Source organism: Perca fluviatilis, chromosome 5 (assembly GCF_010015445.1).
Source record: "Perca fluviatilis chromosome 5, GENO_Pfluv_1.0, whole genome shotgun sequence".
Classification (NCBI taxonomy): Eukaryota; Metazoa; Chordata; class Actinopteri; order Perciformes; family Percidae; genus Perca; species Perca fluviatilis.
In genome coordinates, this window is record NC_053116.1 from 9,728,583 (window position 1) to 9,753,779 (window position 25,197).

Below are 25,197 nucleotides of genomic sequence, written 5' to 3' on the forward strand. Positions count from 1 at the left end.
GGAAGCGGAAAGTATTAGACATCCGGCCGAAAAGAGTGACATCCGGCGGAATTTTCGGCAAAACGAGGGCAATCCCGGAAGTGGAACGTCGTGGATATAGACTACCCTAACCCTCACCAATCCCCACTCCCATAGCCTAAACCCAAATACGTCGACCATTCTAGCAGATCCTGATTTAGGATCAACTTTGACCACTGACCTTTGTGGGCACAACCAATCGCTGTTGACCATGCTTACACTGAGAGACGGAATTACTTGTGTCTGAATTTCCAAAAGTGTAAGATAAAATAATGGCTTCATATCTATGCCTGGCTAAAATATATCAGCTGCAGCTAGCAGGTTTGTTATAAAACAGGCTGTTCTCATGAACCATTCGTACATATAACTACGAAAAATAATGCACTGTAATCTGTATGCGTTGCATATAGTTTTTGCTGTATGCACCACAGTGGCTGCTGCTGTATAAGAATGATCTGGACCGAGTACGGAGGAGGTCGGAGTGAATGAGTGGGTCATAAAACACAGAGCTTTCAAGTCGGGGAGCGGAGTTCACTTCCCAGTGAAAACGGGCAAAAAAAGACTACGTACTATATCGTACGAAACCGTTCATGAGAATGTGCATTAAAACACCGTTTGAGTCTCTGAAATGTAGCAATCTACAGCTAGCGACACTGGCATTGTAGCTAAGGTGGTGCTGTTTGGTACAGCGCCACTGGGAGTCCCGGGGTGGTAAATACTGGGCTGAACCAACGGCGAACGCAAGACCCTCATTTTTCCGTTGTAATATGAATACGCCATGATAGTCTACAGCCAGGTTGGCGGCTCTATGAGGCTGTACTTAGTCGCAACGGTTCTTAAATGCTAACATTAGAATGCTAACATGCTCACAATGGCAAAGCAAACATGCGGATGTTTAGCAGGTATAATGTTTACCATCTTAGTTTAGTGTTTTAGCATGCTAACACTGAGGGGGACATGAATGTCTCTACCAAATTGAATGGCAATCCATCCAATAGTTGGTGCGATATTTCGCTCAGAACCCCAAATGTCACTCTAATGGTAAGGCCAGAGAAAAGTTAGTGGACCACCGTAGCCAGTAGGATTTATTCTCTTGGGACCATAAATGTATGTGCAAAATGTCATGGCAATCCATCAAATAGTTGTGGAGATATTTTGGACTGAACCAAAATGGTGGAACGAACGACCAACATTGCCACGCTGCTACGTGGCTTAAAATGCAGTTACAAAACAAGTTATTACATATGTGGGACAAGATCTTGTGAGGCCGTATTCTGTCTATTGAGCATGTTTCCATTGTCCAGTGTACTCAGTCTATGTACCATATAACAAATATAAATGTGAGATTTAATCCATGATAAAAAATAACTATAGTTTGTGTACATAATAGATCATGTAGACAAAAAAACATTTCAGTATACATTAAAAACACAAATACTACAAATAGTACTTTCTCGTGTTCCCTAGCTCTTCAACATCTATCCAGAGAACATTAAAAACATTGATATTTGGTTTTCTGTAAAGGTCTTCAACAGCCACGAAAGAATAGAAAAAAAACCATAAACTGTAACAGTTAACATACTCACTGCTTTAATTTTCTGGTTATTTTATTGGTGAAGCAACAGGCATCCCAAGTTCCTCAGGGAAGTGGCAGCAGTGCACTGTGAAAAACAAACTCAGTCCTTGACTTCTTTACACTGTCCTTTCACCATCTGACAAGCAGTCAAGTCCATGTCAGCCTCACTTCCTTCCTTCAAACCTCCCCTGTGGTTTGGTACTGTGTGATGGTGCTCATAAGCAGTCCATTGCAAAAAAAAAAAAAAAAAAAACACACACAAGACGAAAATGGCAGCAGTGGATGGCTTGGATGACGCCCGGTTCCTGTTGTAAGACTATACACCGAGCAGCATGCCCATAAAATCGGAACCGTTTTGTACTGTGATGGAGGCGCCTGCTGCGTTATCCACAAATATGGAGGTGTACTGCCCGGCCTGCAGAGGAAAAATACACAACATTGATAAAGGAAAGATTTGCACAAACGCCGATATTTGATGTCTGTGTGTTTCTAAGTGGTCTGCTCACCTGCAGCTCCAGCAGCCCCTGCACGCTGACAGTGAATATCTTGCTGTTACTTTCTAATCCAACAATCATCTCCAGTGAGCTGCAATCACATTTAAAAAAAAAAAAAGGACATTCCACAATAAATATTGTGTTTTCAACAATTCGTGTCAAATTTGCAATCTTCAAGACCTTGCGAACCAAGTGCCAAATGCCTTATGATAAAGGGATTGTTCGACATTTTGAGAGACGCGCATTTGCTTTCTCACCGGACTTTTTCTTTAAAAGGACAGTTCACCTCAAAATAAAAAATACATATTTTCTCTTTTACCTGTAGTGCTAACCAACTATCACCACGCACAAGTTAAGCGTGATTTGTTCTTCTGCGGAGGCTCCACGCAGAGCTTTCGTCGTAGCCTACGTAAGTGGCCTGAAGTTTATACTTGTGCGTTGGTGTGTGCGTCGATCTCTTTATGTGTGTGCGTGTGGTAGATGGCGAGAATGAGAGGGTGACAGCGATTAGCTTCGGAGCGAGTACTGACAACAAAAGTGTCTCCCCTGTTCTTTCTGACCACAGTGGGAAATCTGGAGCAGGAAAAGTTAACCCTCTCCTTGATTTCATGTTGTTTATGGAGAAGGAGAACCAGGAAATGAGTCGGGGGGGGGAAATGCAACGCTACCAAGCCACGGCCGAGCGACGTGAGTCGCCGAGACGTGTAGTTAACACTTTTTGAGAGGTGCACTTCAGGTGGGGCCAGCCCTATGTTCCCACAGCCCTATGTTCCCACATTTTCAAAATTCAAAAGTCTTGTGTTCCTACATTTCCCTTTAAGGGTTAGGTTTAGGGTGGGTTAGGGGTTAGGCGAACATAGGGCCTAATTTTGGGAAAAAAATCTTAGAAATGTGGGAACTGTGGGAACATAAGGCCTAATTTTCAGTGAAAAAAAATAATCTAAGAAATGTGAGAACAGAGGGCTGTGGGAACATAGGGCTGTGGGAACAGAGGGCTGTGGGAACAGAGGGCTGTGGGAACAGAGGGCTGTGGGAACAGAGGGCTGTGGGAACACAGGGCTGTGGGGAACATAGGGCTGTGGGGAACATAGGGCTGTGGGAAAACGGGCTGTTGAATAGCGGAACATAGGGGCTGGTGGGGAAACGAAGGGCTTGGAACAGAGGGCGTCGGGGAAAGAGAGGGCTGTGGGAACAGAGGGCTGTTGGGAACATAGGGCGTTGGTGGGAACATAGGGCTGTTGGGAACAATACTGGAACGTATTGGGAACATAGGGCTGTTGGGAACAGAGGGCTGTGGGGAAGTGCTGTGGGAACAGGGCTGTTGGGGAACATAGGGCTGTGGGAACAGGCGCGGCGGGAACAGAGGGCTGTGGGAACATAGGGCTGTGGGAACATAGGGCTGTGGGAACAGAGGGCTGTGGGAACAGAGGGCTGTGGGAACAATAAGGGCTGTGGAACGAAACAGGGCTGTGGGAACAGAAGGGCGGGCTGTGGGAACAGAGGGCTGTGGGAACATAGGCTGGAACAGTCGGGAACAGAGGGCTGTGGGAACATAGGGCTGTGGGAACAGAGGGCTGTGGGAACAGAAGGCTGTGGGAACAGAGGGCTGTGGGAACATAGGCACGCTCCCCTTCAGGCTACGGCGTAGGGTCTGGCGTAGGGTCCAGGTTAGGGTCTGGCGTAGGGTCCGGCTTAGGGTCTGTGTCTCCATGTACATACGAACGTAGCCACCTCTTCGGCTGAGCTGTAACTACAGCTAACAGATACTGCTAGCTCTCCAGAGCTAGCTAACGCTACAGCTCAGCCGACGAGCCTCTCGTCCGTGAGTACGCTTCCTTCTGCGCAGTGATATGGTTGGCAGGTGTAGGGAAAGAAAAAATTCCTACATGAAACTGCTCACAACCAGCTGTGTGGATTATCCTGAGTAACCGGGTCCTGATTTTTGGAAAGAGACATTGCTGTTGACTTTTTCAAATGTATTTTTTTGCCGTTTTGAGCACCTACAAGCTGAGTGCCATCTAGCTTCATTATATCCGAGAGAAGGCAGACATCTCTACAGCCGATATCTCCAACACAACTCACACCAGAACAATCTAGATTGATAAATTGCACTACAGGTAAGAGAAAAAAATATGTAGTTTTGATTTTGGGGTTGAACTGTCCCTTTAACAACTCCTTGCCCTCCGAGTCTGCATAGATGGCTGTAACATCGCTGCAGGCTTTAACCACACAGTGAGAGCACTGGCTCCTGTTAAGTGGAAAATGCTACATTTTTATGGCAAATCAATCATGTTTGTCTTCACTCCAACTGCCATCACAATGAGCCTCATTTCACATTCTCTGCATTTTCATGTGTGGGAGGGAGAGACTGGCTGGGGCTTTGGCTCGAAAAAAAGCAAAAGCCAAGGACTCTTTTGGGTTAGGTAACCCATCATAATAATATTATTTATACATTCTCCTCATTGTACCAAGTTAGAAGGGAGGCTGTGGAGGTCTGCGCAGTCTGGGGGAGACTTTAGGGAGCAATCATTTCTGCAATTTTCACTGACTTTATGTAAATAGAAATTTTGAAATATTGGAAAGAACTCAGAGCCTTCCCCAACTGGATTTGTAATTTTTTACGCCGTGTAGAAACACTGTATCAGATACCAACTTCATTATCTGTCTCCCACATCCCAAACAAGGACATTTCACTGCTGTGCTGCTGAATGTAACAGGCTGCCTGAAGTGTCAAAGGTGAGTCTATAAAGATTAGTTAGGCGACAGGGACGAGGGCTCTAAGTGTGAGGACATTTCCTTTAAAGAACTGCTCTGCTTTATACAGGAAATGCCAAACTGGTTCCACACAAACTGTAACAGACAAAACCTTTAACAGCTCATAAATACTGGTGACAGTTAAGGCCGCATTAGACACCAGTAAAATATCACTGTTACATGGAGAAAGTAAACCCTTTGTCAAAAACAAGAATGCAAAGTGTGGTTATTGTAGTCCTACTTCCTAAGATCAGTAATAGGGGAAGCAGTAGATCAGTCCGTAGGGACTTCGCTTGGGAAATGGAGGGTCGCCGGTTCAAGTCCTCGTATGGAACAAGTACTGAGTGTTCACCTTCTGGGCACTCGATCATTGGCAGCCTCCCCTTGCCTTAGTGCAATTAGCGTAGTGCCTTAGTGTATTTCGGGCCAATGTGTAATAGCAACAGAGTGAAAAATGTCTATAGTCGATCATTAAAGTATAGAAAGAAGAATAAATAAGTCTTTTCCTTCTAATAGGTGTTCTGACTGACCAGCATGTGTTACAGCCATAACAAATGAAAACCACATTGATATAATCTATTGAGGTAAAAAAGAAGTGTTAAGCTAGGTTCATGGTCGCCGTGGTGTTCCCGGCGCGAGGTGCGCGAGCCATAAAATGACGTTGCCACGTCTGTCGCTTTTTTTAAGTGCAAAAGGCTCCGCAGGTTGTTGTGTTCGTAGCATTGAGAGGCAGACAGTCATTTCCACTTGGAGATAGGCGTCAGTAACTTTATAGTGACACAAATGTAATGTTTGGCGGTACGTCGGCGTTTAACACGAATGGGTTTACTACTGTTGCCAGGCAGCCTGCTCTCCTTTACTTACGCTCTCTTCTTCTTCTTCTCTACTACTTCTTGCTCATTCACAGATTATTTTGTTTGTACGCACCCTGGCGTTTCGGAGAATACCGCAAGGAACAATGCGTTGAGTGTGAACGTCTCTGTGCATGCTGGTAGCGCGCGCACGCCATCTATGGAGGCCTGTGCCACGGTGTCAAGTGAGAGTATAACCGAGGCTTTAGGCAGAGTTTTTCTGATTCAGGGTATGAGTTCTCCAGCATATTTAGCAATGAGGGTGTTTACATGCTCGCTAGTATTCCGGTTATAATTGGGTTTTTGAAGTTACCCGGTCATGTTTCAGAAATCTGGTTAAGGTTTTCCTGCATTTCAGAACCTGGATATGCTACATTGAGTACGCCAATAGAAGCCTGTGGCATGTAAACACCCTGTCCAGGGTTTCTGAACATGCTCTGTTGGTCCAGCCCATAGAGGTTGAGATGTCGAGGAGTCAAGACAGAATTGCACACAGATGATTGAAACCCGATAAGGTTAGATTCATGAATAACCAGGTTTCTCACGTACCACGTAAACATCAAATCCGGAAGATCAGAACTAGGATAAGTCTCAAAAGCGGGACACGGGTGCACATGTTCGAGCACTCAATGGTGAAGGATACCTACGTGTATCTGTGGCAGAGTGATTCAATGCAGATCAGTACCCGGACATTATCCCTGGCCTTTAGCTGACTCTTGCTCCTCTTCACCTCATTGTGGTCTGTAAGGAGGCAAAAATGTTCACAATCACATGAAGATACTGGCTCACGCATTGTTCACAGCAATATATTCCCCTTGAAGTGACCAGTCACTAGAAGCCCTAAACAGTGATTATCCAATCCCTGTAACTAGACACAGCAGGCCTATCAAGCTTTGGATTTCTCCGCATCCTGAAGCTGTGTACACGAGGCTGTAATAAACAGAGATACTCTGTTTAAAAACAGCTTCGATGGTGGTGTATTTTTTTTTAGCCTTTCCAAAACCAAAAACACAAGAGCAAAAGTGTAAGGAATGGATTAGACCGTGTTTAGAGTATCTGCTCTAACGTAAACTGCAATTGCACGCCCAGCTAACTAGCTAGCTTCCTGTAGTAATAACCTTACCTGCTAATACTGCATTAGTTTATGGGGTGACTAGGCCTATGTAAGTGGTTCTGCCCTGCTCTACATTGGATTTGAGGAAGTTTACACTCCAGAACAACGTTACCTGAGATAGCGTTATGTTTGCCAACCACATCGGCATGTCCTCATCCTAAAAGAGTCTTATCTTGTAACGATAAAAGCGAAAACATACTGTTTGTAAACAGGAACAAGTAAGCAAAGCAGCCAAACAGGGTTATGTTGGGATAATACATTTTTCCTCATCATACTTTTAATATTAATTAGGACTAACTAGCGCTACACTGCAATACAAGAACAATGCGGTTTCTTTATCTCCATATCGTCTACATGAATTATCAATTGGTGAAGATGTTGACTGTGACATGTAGCGTTAGCCTCAGCACAATATAATGCATGTAGCTGCCGAGTACATATTTGGGTTGTCACTTTGAAACATGTCAGCTGGGAACGTTAAAAAGTCAGCTGGAGACGGCGTTTTCAACCAAATCACGGAGTTAAAGTTAGCTTAATTAGCTAGCTAGCTACAACTGATAAAACGGAATGCTTTACAGGCGTAGCAACATCAACTAAGGGGGAGGGGCTTAGCGAACAGCAAATTCATTAGCGGAATCAGGACTGTTCTTTGACTGTTTAAGACCAGTGGTGCTCAAACCTTTTTCAATAATGTACCCCTTTTTGAAATATTTTTTCAGCGCAAAACATTTTAGGTAGAAAAAAAACCTATTTAAGAAGTATGCGCCTGTTTAAGCTAAACAACAACTTTGTAAATGAAAAAACACCTAAATGCTAGCATACATTTCAAATGATTAGAATCCATCACTAAATTCATTTGTTATTATAGTATAATTATTTTAAGGAATTATGCATAAAATATTCTAACAAACCCCCTGCAGTACTCCAAAGTACCCCTAGGGGTACTAGTAACCCCATTTGAGAAACACTGTTTTAGACTCTTAAGGCCTTGCTATATGTACTGTAATATCTCATATAAGACTGTACAGTGACTGTGATTTACCAATGTGGACATTAGCAGAGAACTGGTAGATCCCAGTGATGGGAGCTGTGAATCTTCCGGTGGACTGGTCCATTCCTGACCCTCTGAGGAAGGCTCCTTTAGCTGGTGGCTGAAAGCACAGAAACATTTGAGTTAATATGTTTTCATTTTAGAGCGATAACGCATTGGTCCCAACATAACAACCCTCCTCTGGGACCTCAGAACAAATTGGCTTGACTACAGAACAGTACAGTAGGCAGTGTCTTGCTCAAGGGCACTTTAGCAGACACTCCTAAAGGTCCGGTCACCTGAATTTGTTCCTTTGTTCAATAGCAAGTAGTTGAGGTAATGGTGAGCCGGAGAGTCCCAAATGTAAGAAGCTATTGTAACTTATTAGCTGTGTTGCACTATGTACTTTCATTTTTACCCTCCTCTGTCACAGTGTAAATCTCTCCACAAAGAGGCACGTATGAGACTGCTATGGCATAAATACGCCTTTTGAATGAGCTACCCCATTAGCGACCAAATTAACTAGCCTGCTAACTGACAATTAGCAAGTTCGCTAGCTTGGAGAGCTTCCTTTCCTCTTCAGTATTTAATGAAATGATGTAAAAACATGAGAACAAAATGTCATTAAACGGTACATGAACGATAACATAAAAAGAACCTCGGCGAACAAGCGCAAGCTGGGCTGGCTAGCATGTTAGCAGTTAGCTCGCCAGCAACAGTTGACCAACAAGCCCTGCGAGTTGTCACTATGTCATAGAAGCACATATTTTGTGAAGATGTGCAGATGAAATTCACTGTTCCTTCATTGTCTTTCTCTTTACTTCTGACTCTGCAAAATCATAAAATATCCTGTCCAAAGTCATAGTAACACAGTGCTGAGTTAGAATCTTAAATATTTCGTCCAAGCTTAATCCTCCCTCCTCCAGCCTCGTCAGCCCATCCCAACAGGGCATAGTTCTTCCACTACAGCATACTGTTTCAAACAGTGTCTATTTCTGTCCTCTCCACACTTTATTCCAAGTCAGAGACAGAGTGCCTTTTGTATGCCGCCCAGAGAGTGATGTGTAGAATTGAAAACGGGGATATTTTTGACCAAAGAGCCAGTGTGAGTCTCAGAGTGGCAGCGCATGCTTTGTCAGTGCCAGTTACCAGTGAGGGGATGATCCTCTCATAATTCCCCCACATGCAAACTAAGCGATGATTACCAAACACTCGCTCTTTCAAACACAGTTAAGACAGAGAAGCAAATGGGTCAGAAAGAAAGCGTGTAACCATGCAGGGGGAGGATTAGCCAAAACTTTTACTTTTTCAGCCATGCGCATAGAGCGAGGCTGAACCAGTCCATAAACATTTACTTGGTTTCAAACAAACATACTGTCTGAAAGTTCTGGAGCTCCACCAGAGTCTTCTTGTCGACCACCACAGGGCCCTTGAGCTTGCAGTGGAAAGCCTCTTCTATCCGCCGGTAAGAGGTCATCCCCTCCAGGGTGAGGAGAGCCGTAGGGAGCTGGCTGGGGCTGGTTTGTCTGTCCAACGCTGCTGCTCTCCTCTCTGTAGCCTCTGACAGAAACACATCCAGGTTATTACCAAGGCTGGGTTTAAAAAAATAAAAATCGATTTTCCGATTTAAATCGACTTTCATTTGAATGATCCAATATCGGTTCATAAAATCCAGATTTGATCTTTGTCTGTATCATATGGAACTAGAAGACCTAAGGAATCCATTGGTACCAACTATGTCATGCTAGCTTGTCGTGAAGGGGGTTAAAAGTTAGCTCCAAAGTTAGGCTACATTTGGCGAGGGGAAAAACTGGCATGGTCATTTTCAAAAGGGGTCCCTCTGTCACCTCCAGATATCTGAATGAAATGTCTCTCAATACTCCCCGACTGCAGAGTCTGTAGATCTGCATGTTATTGTGTGTTCGTGATGAATAAAAAGTACATTAATGTAACGGCTTTGGGGTCAATTCTTAATGTAAACATTAATGCACCAGGTTAGACGGAACCTTGTGCAATTGTAGAATCTCTTTCATATCCAAGCAAAATTTGTTTTGCGACTGAAATATCCCAAATCGACATTGAGTCGGAAATCGAATCGGAAATGTAATCGAATCGGGACCTTGTGAATTGGAATCGATTCGATTCAGGAAATCAGTGGCGATACCCAGCCCTAGTTACTACAGTGCAGAATCGGTTTTCAAAGTATTATTTCATGATATTGTGATAAAATATAATACTGTGGTCATAAAATAATGCATATCCATATGTTTAACTGTAGGTTAGGTTGTGTGTGGGCTGGATAATCAACACGTTTCTACCTTTAATCATGTCTTTGAACTCCTGGAGAAGAACTTCCTGGGTCACTTCGGCTCCAGGAGAGCCAGGAGGTCCCTGTGGGCCAGGAGGGCCAGGAGGACCGGGTGGGCCCGGCTAGTGGAGGAAAGATGTACAAAATGTTGTCATGCATCAATTTGATCTGAATATCATTATGCAAGTTTGTTTTATTTACAATTTACTGCAGTACACAAGAAAATTCCCCAATCATCATCATCATCAATCAAATACAACTGTTTGGAAACAAAAACTGCCAGACACACAGTCTATCTACTGGGTTTACCAGGGGTCGTTTGCGTTTGCGACACTTTCCAGGGAAGTTGCCAACCGGTCTTTTGACAAAGTCCATCCATGATCCTAGTGGATCCACTCGCTGGTTGTCAGAAATCTGCAGCAGAAACAAAAACACAGACATAAAATGAATCATGGACTAGCAGGGCATTCGGAGAGTGCCGACCACTGCCAAGGCATGCAGTATCTCACAATGTCAATGCAGTGTGAATCGTCCCAGTCTGGAACTCCTTTTTCCGATTATTTTGAAAAATCCACTTGAATGCAGCACAAATGCCTTATCTCACAATGTTATCAAGTGAAAAATAATTTGTGTATCCGCCCCGTGATTCAGATCCGCTCCAAAAATGTAATGGTTTCTTCGCTGGCCCGTGCTACACCCTTCCACCAAGTTTCATGAAAACTGGGCCTGTAGTTTCCGTAAACCCACTGACCGACCGACAAACCAACCAACAAACAAATGGACAAACATAACCTCCTTGGCGGAGGTAATAATTAATAGGCCAATATGAGTATTAACTGATAAGAAATAGATGGTATCAAGGAAAATTACAGCATAATCAATAATGATGTGGTGACGTGATGGCGAGCTATAAAAGGTATTTTGTTGACTTGGCACATTTCATACAGTGGCAGTTCAACCTTATTTACAAATTGATTCATACAATAAATAAGGCAGGAAAATAAAATGTTTATACATGCCTCGCTATAGGAAAGTAAGAGTCAATGAGAAGGAACATTTTTCACAGATGCAGACTGTTCTCGGTAGCCACCACACTCCGTAATTACAGCCTTTAAAAAAGTGCTATTTACTAAATTCATTATACGTTTTATTTCTAAATAATTTTGCCCAAATGAGGCATGATGCACAGGACCGTACCTACGAAGCTAACTCCAATGAGTCATTATTTCTTACTTTAAAACCATCGTTGGAAAATCTTGCCCAAAGATACAATTAAATGGTGCCAGACACCAAGGAAGGTCACACAGGGAAACCTCTTTCTTTCTTTCTGTCTCTTCTGCCCAGTCCACTGCAATTCCTCAAAAGAGGCTTTTTTTCTCTCAATATGCCATCTAAGTTTAGCCCCAATTTTTCTCCGAAAGCTTCACCTAGTGCTTACTTTTTCATTCCAGATAATTCACTCAGGTGCCACGTCAGTTCTTATTTGCCCAATGTGCTTGGATGAATGTAAACATGAAAATTTCCATGAGCACTCTGGTGAAAAATGAGTCTGCCCCGTGTACGTGTGATGTAGATTCTGTGGATTGCAGACCTCAATTACTGCCGTTTATAACATGTCAAAATGGCCAACACTTTCTCCATCACCAAAAGACGTACTAGTGTTTTTTTTTTTTTAAATATTGCTTGTTTGAGTAATGTAATGACGGAAAATGTAATAAACGAGATGACAAACCTATATACAGTATGTATACCAGGGCGAGTTATGATTTAAGATTGTTAGTCTGTTTCCGTATGCTCGATCTTCTTATCTGAAATAACTCTTGTATGATAAATGACTGCACAGGAGACTGGGATCTGTTAGGGAGATAAGAAGCACACTCCAAGGAGACCTCTGGAAGCAGCATTTTTATGCACAGTGCTACAACTGGTGTGTTTTCATTTCGGTCAAATGTGAAGCAGAAAGAATTCCAGCTTGAATCTTACTCTTAAGAGATAGAAGAGGAGATAAAGACGAGCCATGGAGGTGAGCCGCCTGAAATGGAATTTGTTTAGGGTTGGCAGCGGGACATGGATCACTTATCTACCAAACCAACATGACCCTTTCTTTGCTGTTAAAAAAAAGACTTGCCTCTAGTTCCACCACAACACAGTTAGTCCTTGGTTGTCTTTTCAATATATTCTGGAATAAAAACAGTCTTTTTTTTATATTTGGGATTTGCAGCAGCCCCCCCCCCCCCTCTCTCTGTGTGACTTTCTCTTCTCTCTGACAGCAGACAAAATAAACAACTTAACAGGCTCTGTGCCGGCTGCATGTTGGATCGGTCTGTGTTTTTGTTGTGATTTTGAGGTTTGGAAACAGATAAAAGCAAGACTGATTTGGTCAAGACATGAATACTTTTACACTACTCAAAACGGTTTCCATAAGACTGGGAGCCTGTTGGATAAACTGCTTTTTCTTTTGACATGTCAATGTTTCACATTTATTAAAATACCAGTTCTGTAAACTTTAAAGGAATGGTTTGAAATTTTGGGAAACACTTAAGCCTGCAATAACTGCTGGTTATTGTTATTATTTTGGTGACTTAGGAGCAGCAGAAACAAGTTTGTATGGGAAACCTGTTAGCAATTTTATTTACACATCCGGAAGTTACAGAGCAACATTATCATTCATTTGGAGTTGTGTTTCTGGCACCTGATGAATGCAAGTCTAATATGTGTTCTCTTACTGAAAGTAAGTTGAGGAGATCGATAACACTCTCATATTTGTCCGTTTAATGTGGAGCTAGCAGTAGGTTAGCTTAGCTTAGCATAAAGACTAGAAACAGCCTGGCTCTGTTAAAAGGTAACCAAATCTGCCTCTAAAGCTTGTTTTATCTTATCTTATTTGTTAAATTAATACAAAAACTAAAGTGTAAAAAGGACACGTTATGTGATTGGTGGTCATGTGGCTGGGCGCAGTGACTTCCTGGAGTTCATGTCAACATACAAGTCATAATTACTAACTGGCAAAGCTTGGATATATTCCGCTTGGCACTTAATAACCCGGATGTGCCTTAAAGTCAAGCCAACATGGACGCCTCACATCAGCCAAAGTCTGTTGTTCAATTTAAACGCAAATATAATAGAGTTATATTGTCAGGGCACTTTATTTGTATTGCTCACACAACAGCTCTGTAATCATACAACCGTGTTGAGGGAGTTGTTAGATGAAGTTATAGCTGGCAATAACCTCCAGTAATATCAAAACATGTTTTTACACCTTGCTTTTTGTACGGATTAAACAAACGAGATTGCACATGTTCATTATTGAGCTTTAGAGGTGCTGGTTGATTCAACTTTGTTACTTTTGGACAGAGCCAGGTTCGCCGTCTTCCTGTTTCAGTCCTAATGCTAAGCTAAGCTAACCGACTGCTGGCTGTTAGCTTTGGCATACAAACAAGAATTTTCCAAAAATGTCAAACTATTCCTTTAACATACCAGTCCTGTAAGCTTGAACAAATATTAACATGTTGACGACTGGGGGGGGTTGTACTAGTATTCCCTGCCTGTGGCAGTTTGAGTATATTTCCACTGGGATTGATTGTAAAACTGTGAATCATCACCTCAGACAGCTCAGCACAATATAAAAGACACCCACCCAATTATGAGAGCCAGTGGGCGCTAATTAAAAAAAAAAAAAGTCACAGCTCCACATTGGCTCTTGAGTTTATATCAGTGTCATAGGTCATCGTCTTGCTTTTTCGGAGATTTGAACCAGCGCATGTTGGCATACATGTTACTTATAATTACACATCTTAGCCATCCCCTACATAATAATAAAAAAGACAGCATATCATTGCCAGGAAATCAGCCATGCTCTGAGCTTGTTATCCTCCTTAACACACGCCATTGTAATTAAACCATTAAAACCCTGCCCTCAAGGACTTTTTGTGCTCAAGGAAGAAAGGCTACGACCAAGGTAATTATTACCTTCATTTCACAGCGAAGAAATAGCAGCAAATCACTGTATAAATAATCCAATCATCATCTTAAGGAATGCTCAACTCTTTCCATTGAACGGATTGTGTTTTTATTTTAAGCATGTGCACTGTCAGAGCGTAAGATACACTACATAGTGACAGCTGGGATGGCTCACACAACTTGCCAAAAGAAAATCTGATTCATTGTAAGCAGGTGAGTCTCTGTCTCGACTGAGAACATCAAAGACTCCACACATGCAGACATGAAAACCATATTGCTCGATGACACAGAAAGATCTGTCAGGAGCGTTCAATCTCTCACTCGCTGCAATTGAGTGTGGCGTTAAGTAAACCACGGATTCCCTCGCATCAGCACGTACAACTGGTGAACAAAGTGCGGCGGGAGCAGATCCAGGTATCAGTCTGAGAGCTGATGGAGAACACCAGGGCTCTGGCTTTGATCACCGCTGACGTGCGAGTGCCTCAAAGTGGCCTCGTCTGTCAGCAGGTGTGAGCGCGCGCCTTTCCAGCACGGACCGAGAGAATGTGTCAGGGATTCTGTCTAAGGGTGAGAAACTCAAAGTCTTCTAGACAGTGTTTATTCTCGTTGATGGGGCTCTAAATCATGACACACTACCGAGGATTTAGATCTGAAGACGCTATGTGCCCAGGGTTCGGAAGAAGTTTTCACATCCTACATCAACACAACAGTGTGAAGATGCTCCATTACAAGTAAAAAGCCCAGCATTCAGCGTTAGTATTATCAGCAAAATGTACTTAAAGTAAAAAAAAAACGTACTTGGCCTTACTGAGTTATTATAAAATATGACATTAGATTGTTGACACTGATGCATCATTGTGTAAGCAGCATTTTAAAAGGAATAGTTCAACATTTTTGGATACACACTTATTAAATTTCTTTATAAAAGTTGATACCAGCAGTCAGTTAGCTTAGCTTAGCACAAAGACTGGAAACGGAGTGTTCTGTTCAACAGTTTCAAAATCCTCTGACAGGTTGCCAGGCAGTCCATCACATAACCCCTCGTAAAATATGACGTGTTAATTAGTGAGCTTCAGAGGTGTTGGCAGGCTGATGGTGTTATTGTTGGATAAAGCCAGGCTAGCTGTTTCCCCATTTTAGGTCTTGATGTTAAGCTAAGCTAAGTGCTAGCTGTAGCCTTACAACACATATTAGAGTGGTATCTTTATTTTTATTGAACTCTCCCACAAAGTGACTAAGCGCAAAATGTCAAAACTTTTTCTTTAACTGCTTAGTGGCCCCTAACCTCAGGGTCACTAAAATAATTCTGATGAGATGATTAATGGGGTAGGGGAAAAGAAAAGAAAAAGTTCTGCAACACAAACTTGTATACATTGTTTGGACTTCTTTCTAATCTTTGCTTTGTTGTGGAATATTGTATAAGTTACCTATTTGGGCCTTGAACAGATATTAAAATGAAACCATCTGAGAAATTCAGAGGAAAAATGTCTCTTTGGTGGAACTGCCAACAGCTCAAAGACAACTTAAACATGACAAGGAGCCTTGGTCATGCGCCAAAAAGTAACTATTACTAAAAAGTAACTGTACCTGTCAAATAAATATAGCTGAGAAAGTACTATATTTTAGTAAAGTATTTAAGTAAATATACTTAGTTACTCCTTGTCACTTTATTGTGTACCCATGGCACACAATAAAAGTGTAAAACAGTTTGTTTTATTAACCTACAGCACAGTGAGTTTGGAGTTTTTTGGATCAATTATTGAATCAGTTGTAATCATTGTTGACCATTCACAGAGGCTTTATGGGATTTTATTACCCTGAAAAGAACAATTTAAGGTTTGCCTGGATGATTCTTTTACGTGCATTGCTTTAAGTGTGTTTGTCAGGTAGTTTGGGGGGAAATTGGGTTGAATTTATTTGAAGCAATAAAATGGAAAATATTTCCCTGGGGCAGCATGCCACCAAAAACACAAACACAACTGTTAAAACATGTCTCTGGGGATGCAACCAGATACTGAAACTCTACCCCATTCCAGGCAGCTCCTGAACTCTTCCATGTGTACAGTTGAAATTAGCTTATTTTCTTTTTAAGTGTTATCTGTTTGCACACAATACTAGACGACATGAAACTTGTTTTTGCTGCTGATGAAAAAAATGTTGCACAGGCAGGTTTAAAAAGGTTGGACAGGATGATGGAGAGCTTTCTTTAATCCCTTGTTTTTACATCCCCGCACTGCTCCCTGTGCAGCCATCCATGCATGGGTGGACGATGCCTACCGCTGGGCCGATCCCACCCCGAGAGGCAGGGATCCCCGGGCTGCGTGGGACGGGGGGGGATCCTGGCTAACCTGCGTGCATCCCAGTCGTCACGCATCCGCCCCCGTGTTCCCCACCGCTGCACCTCACAGAAACAGATTGCCTCGAGGATTTATCGCCCAAGAGCTAAATACAGTTAGGCATGCAATGTTGACTCTGTTTCTCTTCTCACTGGGTTATTACTCAATTGGCAAGCACCGTGTGCAAAACATAATTACTCTATCACACTATGAGGATGCTGTTATTAGTTCAACAAATGCTGGAGGAACACTACTTGGAAGTGTAGTATAGTTTTTTTTCTATAGCATGCTTCTTATGATACGGCCTAATTTTTTTTCCATCACTCTTGTCCCAACAACGGTGTGTATACATTTATTGTGTTTTTGTATGTTATGTGTGAGAGAAAGTGAATACATTTGTGTTTATATTCAAGAGATAACCAGAGACCATCTTGGCTTTCGCTAGTTATGAAAGCAGTATAAGCTGAGGGAGACTTTGAACGCTGTGAATCTGTTTTGTGTACGAATTATAGCTTTGGAATTGGTGCGAGTGCCTTTTTTCCCCTGTGGTAGGTAAAATGAGCTGTTGAAAAACACCAGAGAACCCGATTCCTCTCAGGAACACAGGTTTGCCACATGGCCTGACTGTGGGCAGAACATTTCAGGTAAGAAGTCATTCATTCCATACAAAAACCAAAGTGTAAAAAAAAACCCCCACAGATTTATAACACATAACCCCGCGGATTTTTGTGGACAGAGCCAGGCTAGCTGTTTGCCCCGTTTCCAGTATTTATGCTAAGCTAAGCTTACCGTCTCCTAGCTGTAGCTTCATATTTACTGTGCAGATGACAAAGTTGTATCAGTTGTTCTCTGCAAGAACAGACTGATCTCATAAAGTGGCTTATGTATGACACGCCAATTCGTATGCCATTTTGGCGTGTTATCATGACGCATAATCGCTTTTTAGTGTGTTTATCAACACAATTCGCCCACCATTGACCTACATTACGAATGAATTTTCGTCATAGCAAGTAGTAAAAAGGGACGTAAGTCCGCGGATGGGTAAAACACAGGACTTTCACCCAGGAGAACCGGGATCGCATCCCGCGTGTGGCGATTTTCAGCCTTTTTCAGCCGATTTTCAGATTTTTTTAAGCCTTCCCCAATGTTTCTTTCCTAAACCCAACCGTTTATTGTTTTCCAAAGTGTGTTTTTGTCGCGTTTTTTGTGTGTTATTAAAGCATTTCCCTGTGTTCTTTTCCTAAACCCAACTTTTCTTTTTTTTACACGTGTGTGACGTTGTTCTCGCGACAGTACGTCACGTTCTCGCGATAACACGCAATGTGGCGATGCCACGTGGTGTGTATGTTTACATCTGCTGTATACAGCGTAGACATACACGTGGATAGCTCAAAATGCATACAGATAACACGCCATTTGGCTTTAGGAAAGTGGCGTGTATGTTTACGCAAAGTCATGTTGGCAAGAAAGTGAGTTAGCGTATTCCAGTAAAGGTCAAACTACTCTTTTAACAGTAAATATTGTTTTCTGGTGTCTATTATATGTTTTAATGTTTGTTTCACTGATGCATGGGAAATTGTTACACTAAATATTAAACTATCAACACTCTGATGCAGTTTTGTTATGATTTTCCTTATACAACTGCACATTATAATGCACATCACATGCAGGTGTATTCCTCGACGCAGCAGGCCCGGATTCGACTCCGACCTGCAGCCCTTTGCTGCATATCATTCCCCCCCCTCTCTCCCCTTTCATGTCTTCAGCTGTCTTGTCAAAAATAAAGGCCGAAAATGCCCAAAAAATAATCTTAAAGTACCCTCCTCCATTGTCAATAACAAAATAAAATGGCCATCTTATGTAGACTAATCAGCACTACAATTTTTTTTACTTGAAGCAATAGTAGACCAATGTACTGTTAAATGTAGCGATAATTCTGAAAAACATGGTTTCAGGAACATGACCAGCACATGATAAGAATCAGGCAAGATTAAGGGATTTCTATAAATCTGGCATCAATCTGAAGCCATTAAAAATGAAACTAAATCCAAATAAAACAGCCGCTCTATGTCTGCGTGGTGAAAACATAACACTGTGCGGTTTATTTTACTTGCAGATTTCAGATGTGATGACAAAAGAGTTTATTATATGTATTTATTCGCTCTCTCAGATGACTTCATTAGGCAATTTTAATGTTACATGACCTTTTTAGTGGAGTTCGCTATCATGCAACACAGACTGTAGGTAGTTCACACCATCAGTAGTGTATGAGAGGTACAGTATGCTCTCTCACAGATAATACTTTAACGATGTTTGTTCTGGACTCCGTCCCTCAGTTCCACAGAAGATAAACTCATGCATGCTACATAGTATAACATCTCAACAACACATTATGTAACAATTTGCATATACATTCGGCCTTCGGACAATGACCAACATCATACATTACATGTTAGCGTTGAGAATCCTTACGGTAGGGTTCCACACAGCGAAATACCTCGCGAATTTCGGCCAACGAAAGTTTGTCTCGGGGGCGTGGTTGCGAAAACAACATGCAAGTCCGCAACATTTTTTTAAATGTCCCGGGCTGTCAGAAGACAGGGCGGTAAAAATGCACAGCAGCAAACCATCGGTGAAATGTTAGCTCATAAATGCTCTGGTAACCTGGCTATGTAGCCTAGCTGCCTTGCTATGCTTACAATGAAATGCAATGTCCGAACATGCAAGCGGTTGACCTGTCGGCTAGCTCAATCATTTTGAGTGTTTAAACTTTCAACAGTAGTCTATTTGGTGGTGTGTTTGCCCTGTTTAAGTTTGTGTGACATATAAACAACAATCCGTGTTGCTACAAGCGTCAATGTTCGCCAACAAAACATGTAATCAAACAAATGCACAAGTAGCCTAGCTAGCTAGCTGCCTGGCTAGGCTACAATGAAATCCAATGTCCGAACATGCTAGCGATTAGCCTGTCGGCTAGTGCAAAAGTTTGAGTGTTTAAACTAACATATACAGTGGTGTATGTGCCCTAACTAAGTTTGTGTGTCATATAAAACACAATTCGTGTTGAAAGAAGTACCAATGTTCGTGTAGAAACATTTTAATCACATCAAAATTTTCATGATACGGCGCTGATAACCTCCGCCATCTTTGTCAGACTTTTTTTGTAACTCCCGCCTCCAAACACAAACACAAGGACCTGATTGGTTCTCGAGTGGTCCTCATTTGAATAAAGTTAAACTTTATTTCGCTCCCCTCGGCGATTCGCTCTCATCTCGCTCAATCAGGGCGAATTTCGTCTCCATTCAACCTCAATGAGAGCAAAGCGAAATTTCGCTGTGTGGAAACCTACCGTTATGGGCGTAGGCACTAATGAATGTTTGTAACTGGTCAGCCTGCTTCAGTGTTGTAGTTGAGTCACCAACTGTTGAGTCTGAGTCAGGGGCTTAGGAGACCGTTTTGGGCTTTAGCGGAAAGGGGGGGAGGGACTGAGAAGTTGTTGACATTCAAATTTTTTGGCTAAGTCCTGGAACTTCACAATCCTACCTACAGCACCTTTAAGTCTCTAGGCACCAAAGGAGAGTCAGAGTCAAGTCCGAGTCGAGTCACCAATACCTGAGTTTGAGTCCGAGTTGAGTCACAAGTCCAGAGAATAGTGACTAGAGTTGGACTCTAGTCCAAGTCCAGGTACTCCATCACTGCCTATTACACATTAAAGTAGTCAGAAACGTCATCCAACTTCCGAGTTCCGATTTCATAAATCCTTGAATACGGGTGTAAGTCCAAGTCATTAGTGCGAGAGTCCAAGTCGAGTCACGAGTCCAGAGAATAGCGACACGAGTCCAGGACTCGAGTACTCCATCACTGGCCTGCTTTTGGGGACCCTGAGAGGGAAGACGCTGGAACTCTGAGTGGACAATGTGAGTTGGATCAGACACTATATTCGGGGGCCCGTCTGATAATAGACGGCTCATAGATTATTTGAAGTATTGTTTGGAGTCTTTTACAGTGGCGCTGTTTCCTGTGGGACTCGGTCTTGTGTCTTTATGTGTAGGTTGATCCAAAAAGGTCCCACACACTGCTTCATTAATCATCACTGGGGATGAGAGAGAGGAAACAAAAACCCTTGCCGCGGGCTAAACCCAGCCATTACTCAACACGCCAGGCGTGATGTTTGACTTGACTCCCTCAATTACAGACATCACAGAACCCTCACTGCTCTCAACAATGACAGATTCCTCTCATCTCTAGAGAGCAGAGCAATAAGGCTCACGTACATGCACCTTTGACGTATTGCTTTAAATTGTACAAGGTGAAGGTTCACAGAGATCACAGTTGTTTGAAATGTACTTCACTTATCATCTCATTAAAATAAAAAATAAAAAAAATTCCACTCACAGCACAACTCCACACCTCACTATTGTGATCACTTTCAAATGGAAAATCTCCCGAGGAATGCAGCGTACGACTGCACGCTGCCAGCAGCCCACACACACACGGGATTGGTCAGATAGAAAAGTGAATGCCATCATAAGAGCTGTTTCCACTGTTTCCACTGGGCACAAGGGAAAAACATGTAAATGTGAGAGTGTAAATGTTTGGCTTGTTGAGAACACAAATTTCTTGCCAAGACAGCTCCAATGGACGTGTTGTTTTCTCTGGGACCTAACAGATGTGTAATAGGATAAACTTACAAACTACCCAAGGAAAGCAAGTTTACCGCTTTTTCGCGGTGTGTGGCACGTTTTTTTTTTTTTCCCTTCTTTTTCTTAAGCAGAAACCTGGATAGGGTGGCACCAACAAATGCAACCTTGAATACAACCACTTCCACAGATGTCAAGCTTAAAGCTCAGGTTCTCATCAGAGGTGACAATGTTTGGCAAAGACACTCTCTGGCATAACACTGCGTCTTAAGAGTGATTATGTCATTACCCTCTGATTGAGGGAGATGAGATGAAAAGAATGTTGGACAGGGAGGCACAGGGGGCTAATCCTCACCGAGGTGTTCTCTTTCAGGACCCTTTCTATGGGGCTTTGTGAGGGGCTTACACGGCATGCTGCCCCAGTTTTTCGGGGCCGCACCGCCCCTATCGGATGTCCCAGACACAGCGGAGTCAGACTAGGCCTGTGAATGACAGAATCAATGGGCTGGGAACTACATCGCCATAGGTCTTTAAATATCTGCCCACCTAACTTTCCCAGGAGTTACATCATGCTGCGGACCTATAAGGGGCCTCGGGGGAAATAGTGTTTGTGAAGACACCGAGATCCCTGGGGAGACGAGACTGGAGGAGTGAAATCCCAGCGTGGTGCACTCTTCAGCAGGCTTTAGGGTTGACACAGGGTCATCCTTCATAGCCTCTGCTTTAACAGGGCAAACCAAGTCAAATAAACACCACCAGGCCACAACCACCTACAATGTGTTCTTAAAGATACAAAGGAGACCTCACTGCTTGGTTTCAAGGCGCGGGGGGGGGGCAGCGAAGGTTACGGTTAGGATTCCAGAGGCTGGCGGCTGGTAAGAGCTGAAGGCTGGTATATAGGGCAGTGAGAGTTATATGAGAATGCCAACATAATGGGTGGGCTGAAAGCAAAACAAATAGCCTGTTGGAAACCCTTCGCAAAAATGCAACACCAGCAATATATCAATACATAACAGAGTCAAGGGCCAACTGTTGCTCCTGAAAACTGAATTCTACCACTGTAATGCAGTTTTGCAAGAGGAGTAAGTTTCTAATGCAAACATTGGTCTTCAGTTACACAGATTACTTTTTTTTTTATTTTGTCATAGAAACAACTCGCTCTAGAAAATAGCAACTCTAAATGTTTATAACTTAATTTCCTGCTTCAGAGATGGCATTTATAAGGATCTTATCTCAGCTTATTGTATGTCATATTATATTATCTCATCTCCTTCTGCCTGATACACTTTACTACATCCTGATTTGTTCACATAGGCGCGCACTAATTGATGCATTGATCAGCCTTTAGATTCCTGGCATACCTCCGGAAGTCATCCATTTAGTGTTTCACACATTTTGGTCCATCTCATTGTCTGAAGCTTGACCTAGAAGGGCACACCTGTCCCGTCCTAGCTTTGCCGTGCATATTGCCTGTGCTGACAAGAAGTCTGCACACATCCTATCTGCAGGTTGACTACAAACTGGAATCTGCTCTACTGTTTTTCTATATGCAATATCGTCATAAAGAAATAGCTTGTGAATGGTACAAAATGTGTGACAAGTTAAAATATCAACAACAACAAAAAAGTTACTTTGACGTGTAATGTTTACATTTAGAGAGTTTTACCTTGATGCTTCCACCGACCTCTTCGCTGTTGGAAATAGTAGCATTGTAGGTCTCTGTGTGTTGTGGGCTGGCCTCCTTTGGCCTTTTTCTCTCCTTTTTGGCATCCACCCCATCCAGAAGGACACACTGAGTCCAAAACACTGCAGCCACCACGGCCAGAGGCCCGGCCCCACACCACATCTTCACACTAGTTCTCAATCAGCAGAACAGAATCCGTGCAGAAACAGCCTGGATCTTCTGGAGAGGACTCGGCCGTGTGATTAGACAGAGGCTGAGGATGCCCACAAGGCTCACAAACACAAAGTCCCAACGGGGCTGGGGGTGTGAGGGGTTGGGGGTGGGGTGGGAAGGAGACTGGAGGAATGCAGCTTCAGGGACTCCCTGTCCAAGAGACTGTCAGACTGACTGTTGCCGCCGTTGCTCCCCTCTTGATGAGCTCTCAGCCAGCGCAACGATGCAGGGCCACTGTTAACTCTAGCCAGAAAGCTAGGAGGCTTACTCAACTATGAAATGTGTCAAGCAGAACGGTCCACGGGAATGACAGATCGGTGCAGATCTGACAGCAAATAAACCCATTAGTGAGATTTTTCACGCTTTCTGCTCTGTTGGGGGGTGAGGTGCAGGAAGAAAAGAGGCAGAAAGAGTCCAAAGCTGAGGGGTGGGCTGTGGGGGCTAAGAGATGGATGGCAATATTCTCTCTCTCTCTCTCTCTCTCTCTCTCTCTCTCTCTCTCTCTCTCTCTCTCTCCCCCCCCCACCCCCACCCCCTCCGCGCTCTCTCCTGCTGTTTCTCACACTGAGCAGTGGATCCAGTCGCCGGCAAAGTCGTGTGGTTGCTGGAAAAGCTGCAAAATCCCTGAAAGTTGGTCTTTCATCAGAAGATGCGGTCTCAAATCAAATCAAATTGGTCCGTCCCGCACACCACACGCCCCGCGGGGGATGCAGGGTGAACAAAGCCCGGGAGGAGATGGATGAGGTCAAGTTTTGATCTTTGCCCAGCCAAAACATACAACCGCACAGGTAGCGGGTAGATCTTCTGCTCCTGTCTGACACAACTCAGGTGCTTCCCCCCCCCCCGCGCTAACACTCAACACCAACAAGTCATCGAGTCCGAGGCCACGTGCGAGTGTCAAGTCAGAGAGCAGTGATTTTTTGTGCGGTAGGTCCCTTTTTTGCGTCGCGCTCCCTGTCCCTCGTCTCAGTTGCTCCTTTGCTCCGACTGAGTTTACAGGAGGGCTTGCGCTGGAGTTTTATCATCACCCTTTCTCCCTCCCGCTTCTTTCTCCCTCACCCACTCCCTCTCCCTGTGTGTGTGTGTCTCTCTCTCTCTCATACACACTGTATCTCTCCCTTGCCTCTATTGGCAACCTTAGTAGCTTATTCAGCTCTGTTTTATCTCATAGATGAAATGTTCAAGCTGAAGAAGTTCTTGGCAGAGAAGTTGTGCGTGTGCGTCTGAGAGTGTCTGTCATTTTGGCTCAATATTAGCCTACTCCAGAGCCCTGTGTTTACATCCAAGCAAGAAATAGAAATGTGCTTTTTTTGTGTGACCTTGAGGCATTATCTTGCGTAATTTGCTGCTTGAAAACCTGCCAAAGAACCCTGACTGTGCCATAGGTACACAACAGTGCATGCGTCCATGTTTTAGTTTATTCTGTGTTGATGTTCGGGGAAAAATTTCTTACTTTTCTGAATGCTCTAATAGGAAAAGATTTTAATTAAGTACTTATATTTCAAGTAAAAGTAAATTGCAGGTTTCAGTAAATAACATATGACTGATGTGAACAAATTGTTGGTCTGGGTATTGCTACAATCAGCTCATTTGTCTAAAAGGAATCCAGCCCTCTCATACTTGTATTAGAATAAATAACATGTTAGCTACCAGATATTGTTTTAGGATATTTCACAACTTGCATGTTTAGACTGCTTTCGCCTCTACTTGATATTATTATATTTTAGCACAGTGCCACCCAGAGGCAGCAGCCTGCAGCACAGAGTAAAAACAACTACCTTTCCAGTATGGCTCCATCCTAGTTCCTGCATCCGCTGGCAGTCTGTCTGATAACGCAGCAGGTAGCAGCAGCCAACAGCGTCAAGCTCACCACAGGGAAGCAGAACAAAAACGGAAAGTTGGCCTTTAAAATAAAGGAGAGAAATTCAGATTGCATGTGTTAGAATAAAACAATAAAAAAAGGTTTAGGACTTCCTCCAAACAATAAGACTATTGCATGTTTGCCTTTATAGCTCATGTATTTTTTTTGTGCACCTCAGTTTGTCTCTAGTCAGTGTTTCACTATTTATTACTTTAGCTAACTATTTCAAACATGTATTCAATAGTTTTAGCTAACTATTTTTGCTAACTATTTTTATTGTCAACCATATATACAATACTTTTAGCCAACTATTTCAAATGTTCATGATCTATATTTTAACAATGTATCCAATACTTTA

The 25,197-nt window shown here is 43.0% G+C and overlaps 1 protein-coding gene across 2 annotated transcripts; it reads right to left on the bottom strand.

Annotated features, from left to right (window-relative positions):
* Positions 1 to 1,085: 1,085 nt before the first annotated feature.
* c1qtnf12 (C1q and TNF related 12) lies at positions 1,086 to 25,104 on the bottom strand. Of its 2 annotated transcripts, none has more exons than XM_039800367.1 (8): positions 24,757 to 25,104; positions 10,455 to 10,559; positions 10,156 to 10,267; positions 9,213 to 9,397; positions 7,850 to 7,958; positions 6,341 to 6,434; positions 2,101 to 2,179; positions 1,086 to 2,009 (listed from the first exon to the last, which is right to left on the bottom strand). In XM_039800367.1, exons 1-8 carry the CDS (start codon positions 24,787 to 24,789, stop codon positions 1,911 to 1,913), a joined length of 816 nt encoding a protein of 271 aa, XP_039656301.1. In that variant the 5' UTR covers positions 24,790 to 25,104; the 3' UTR covers positions 1,086 to 1,910. The 2 variants fall into 2 exon arrangements, with proteins under 2 accessions (XP_039656301.1, XP_039656300.1); XM_039800366.1 differs by lacking the exon at positions 24,757 to 25,104 and adding an exon at positions 22,748 to 23,075.
* Between the last annotated feature and the right edge of the window lie 93 nt (positions 25,105 to 25,197).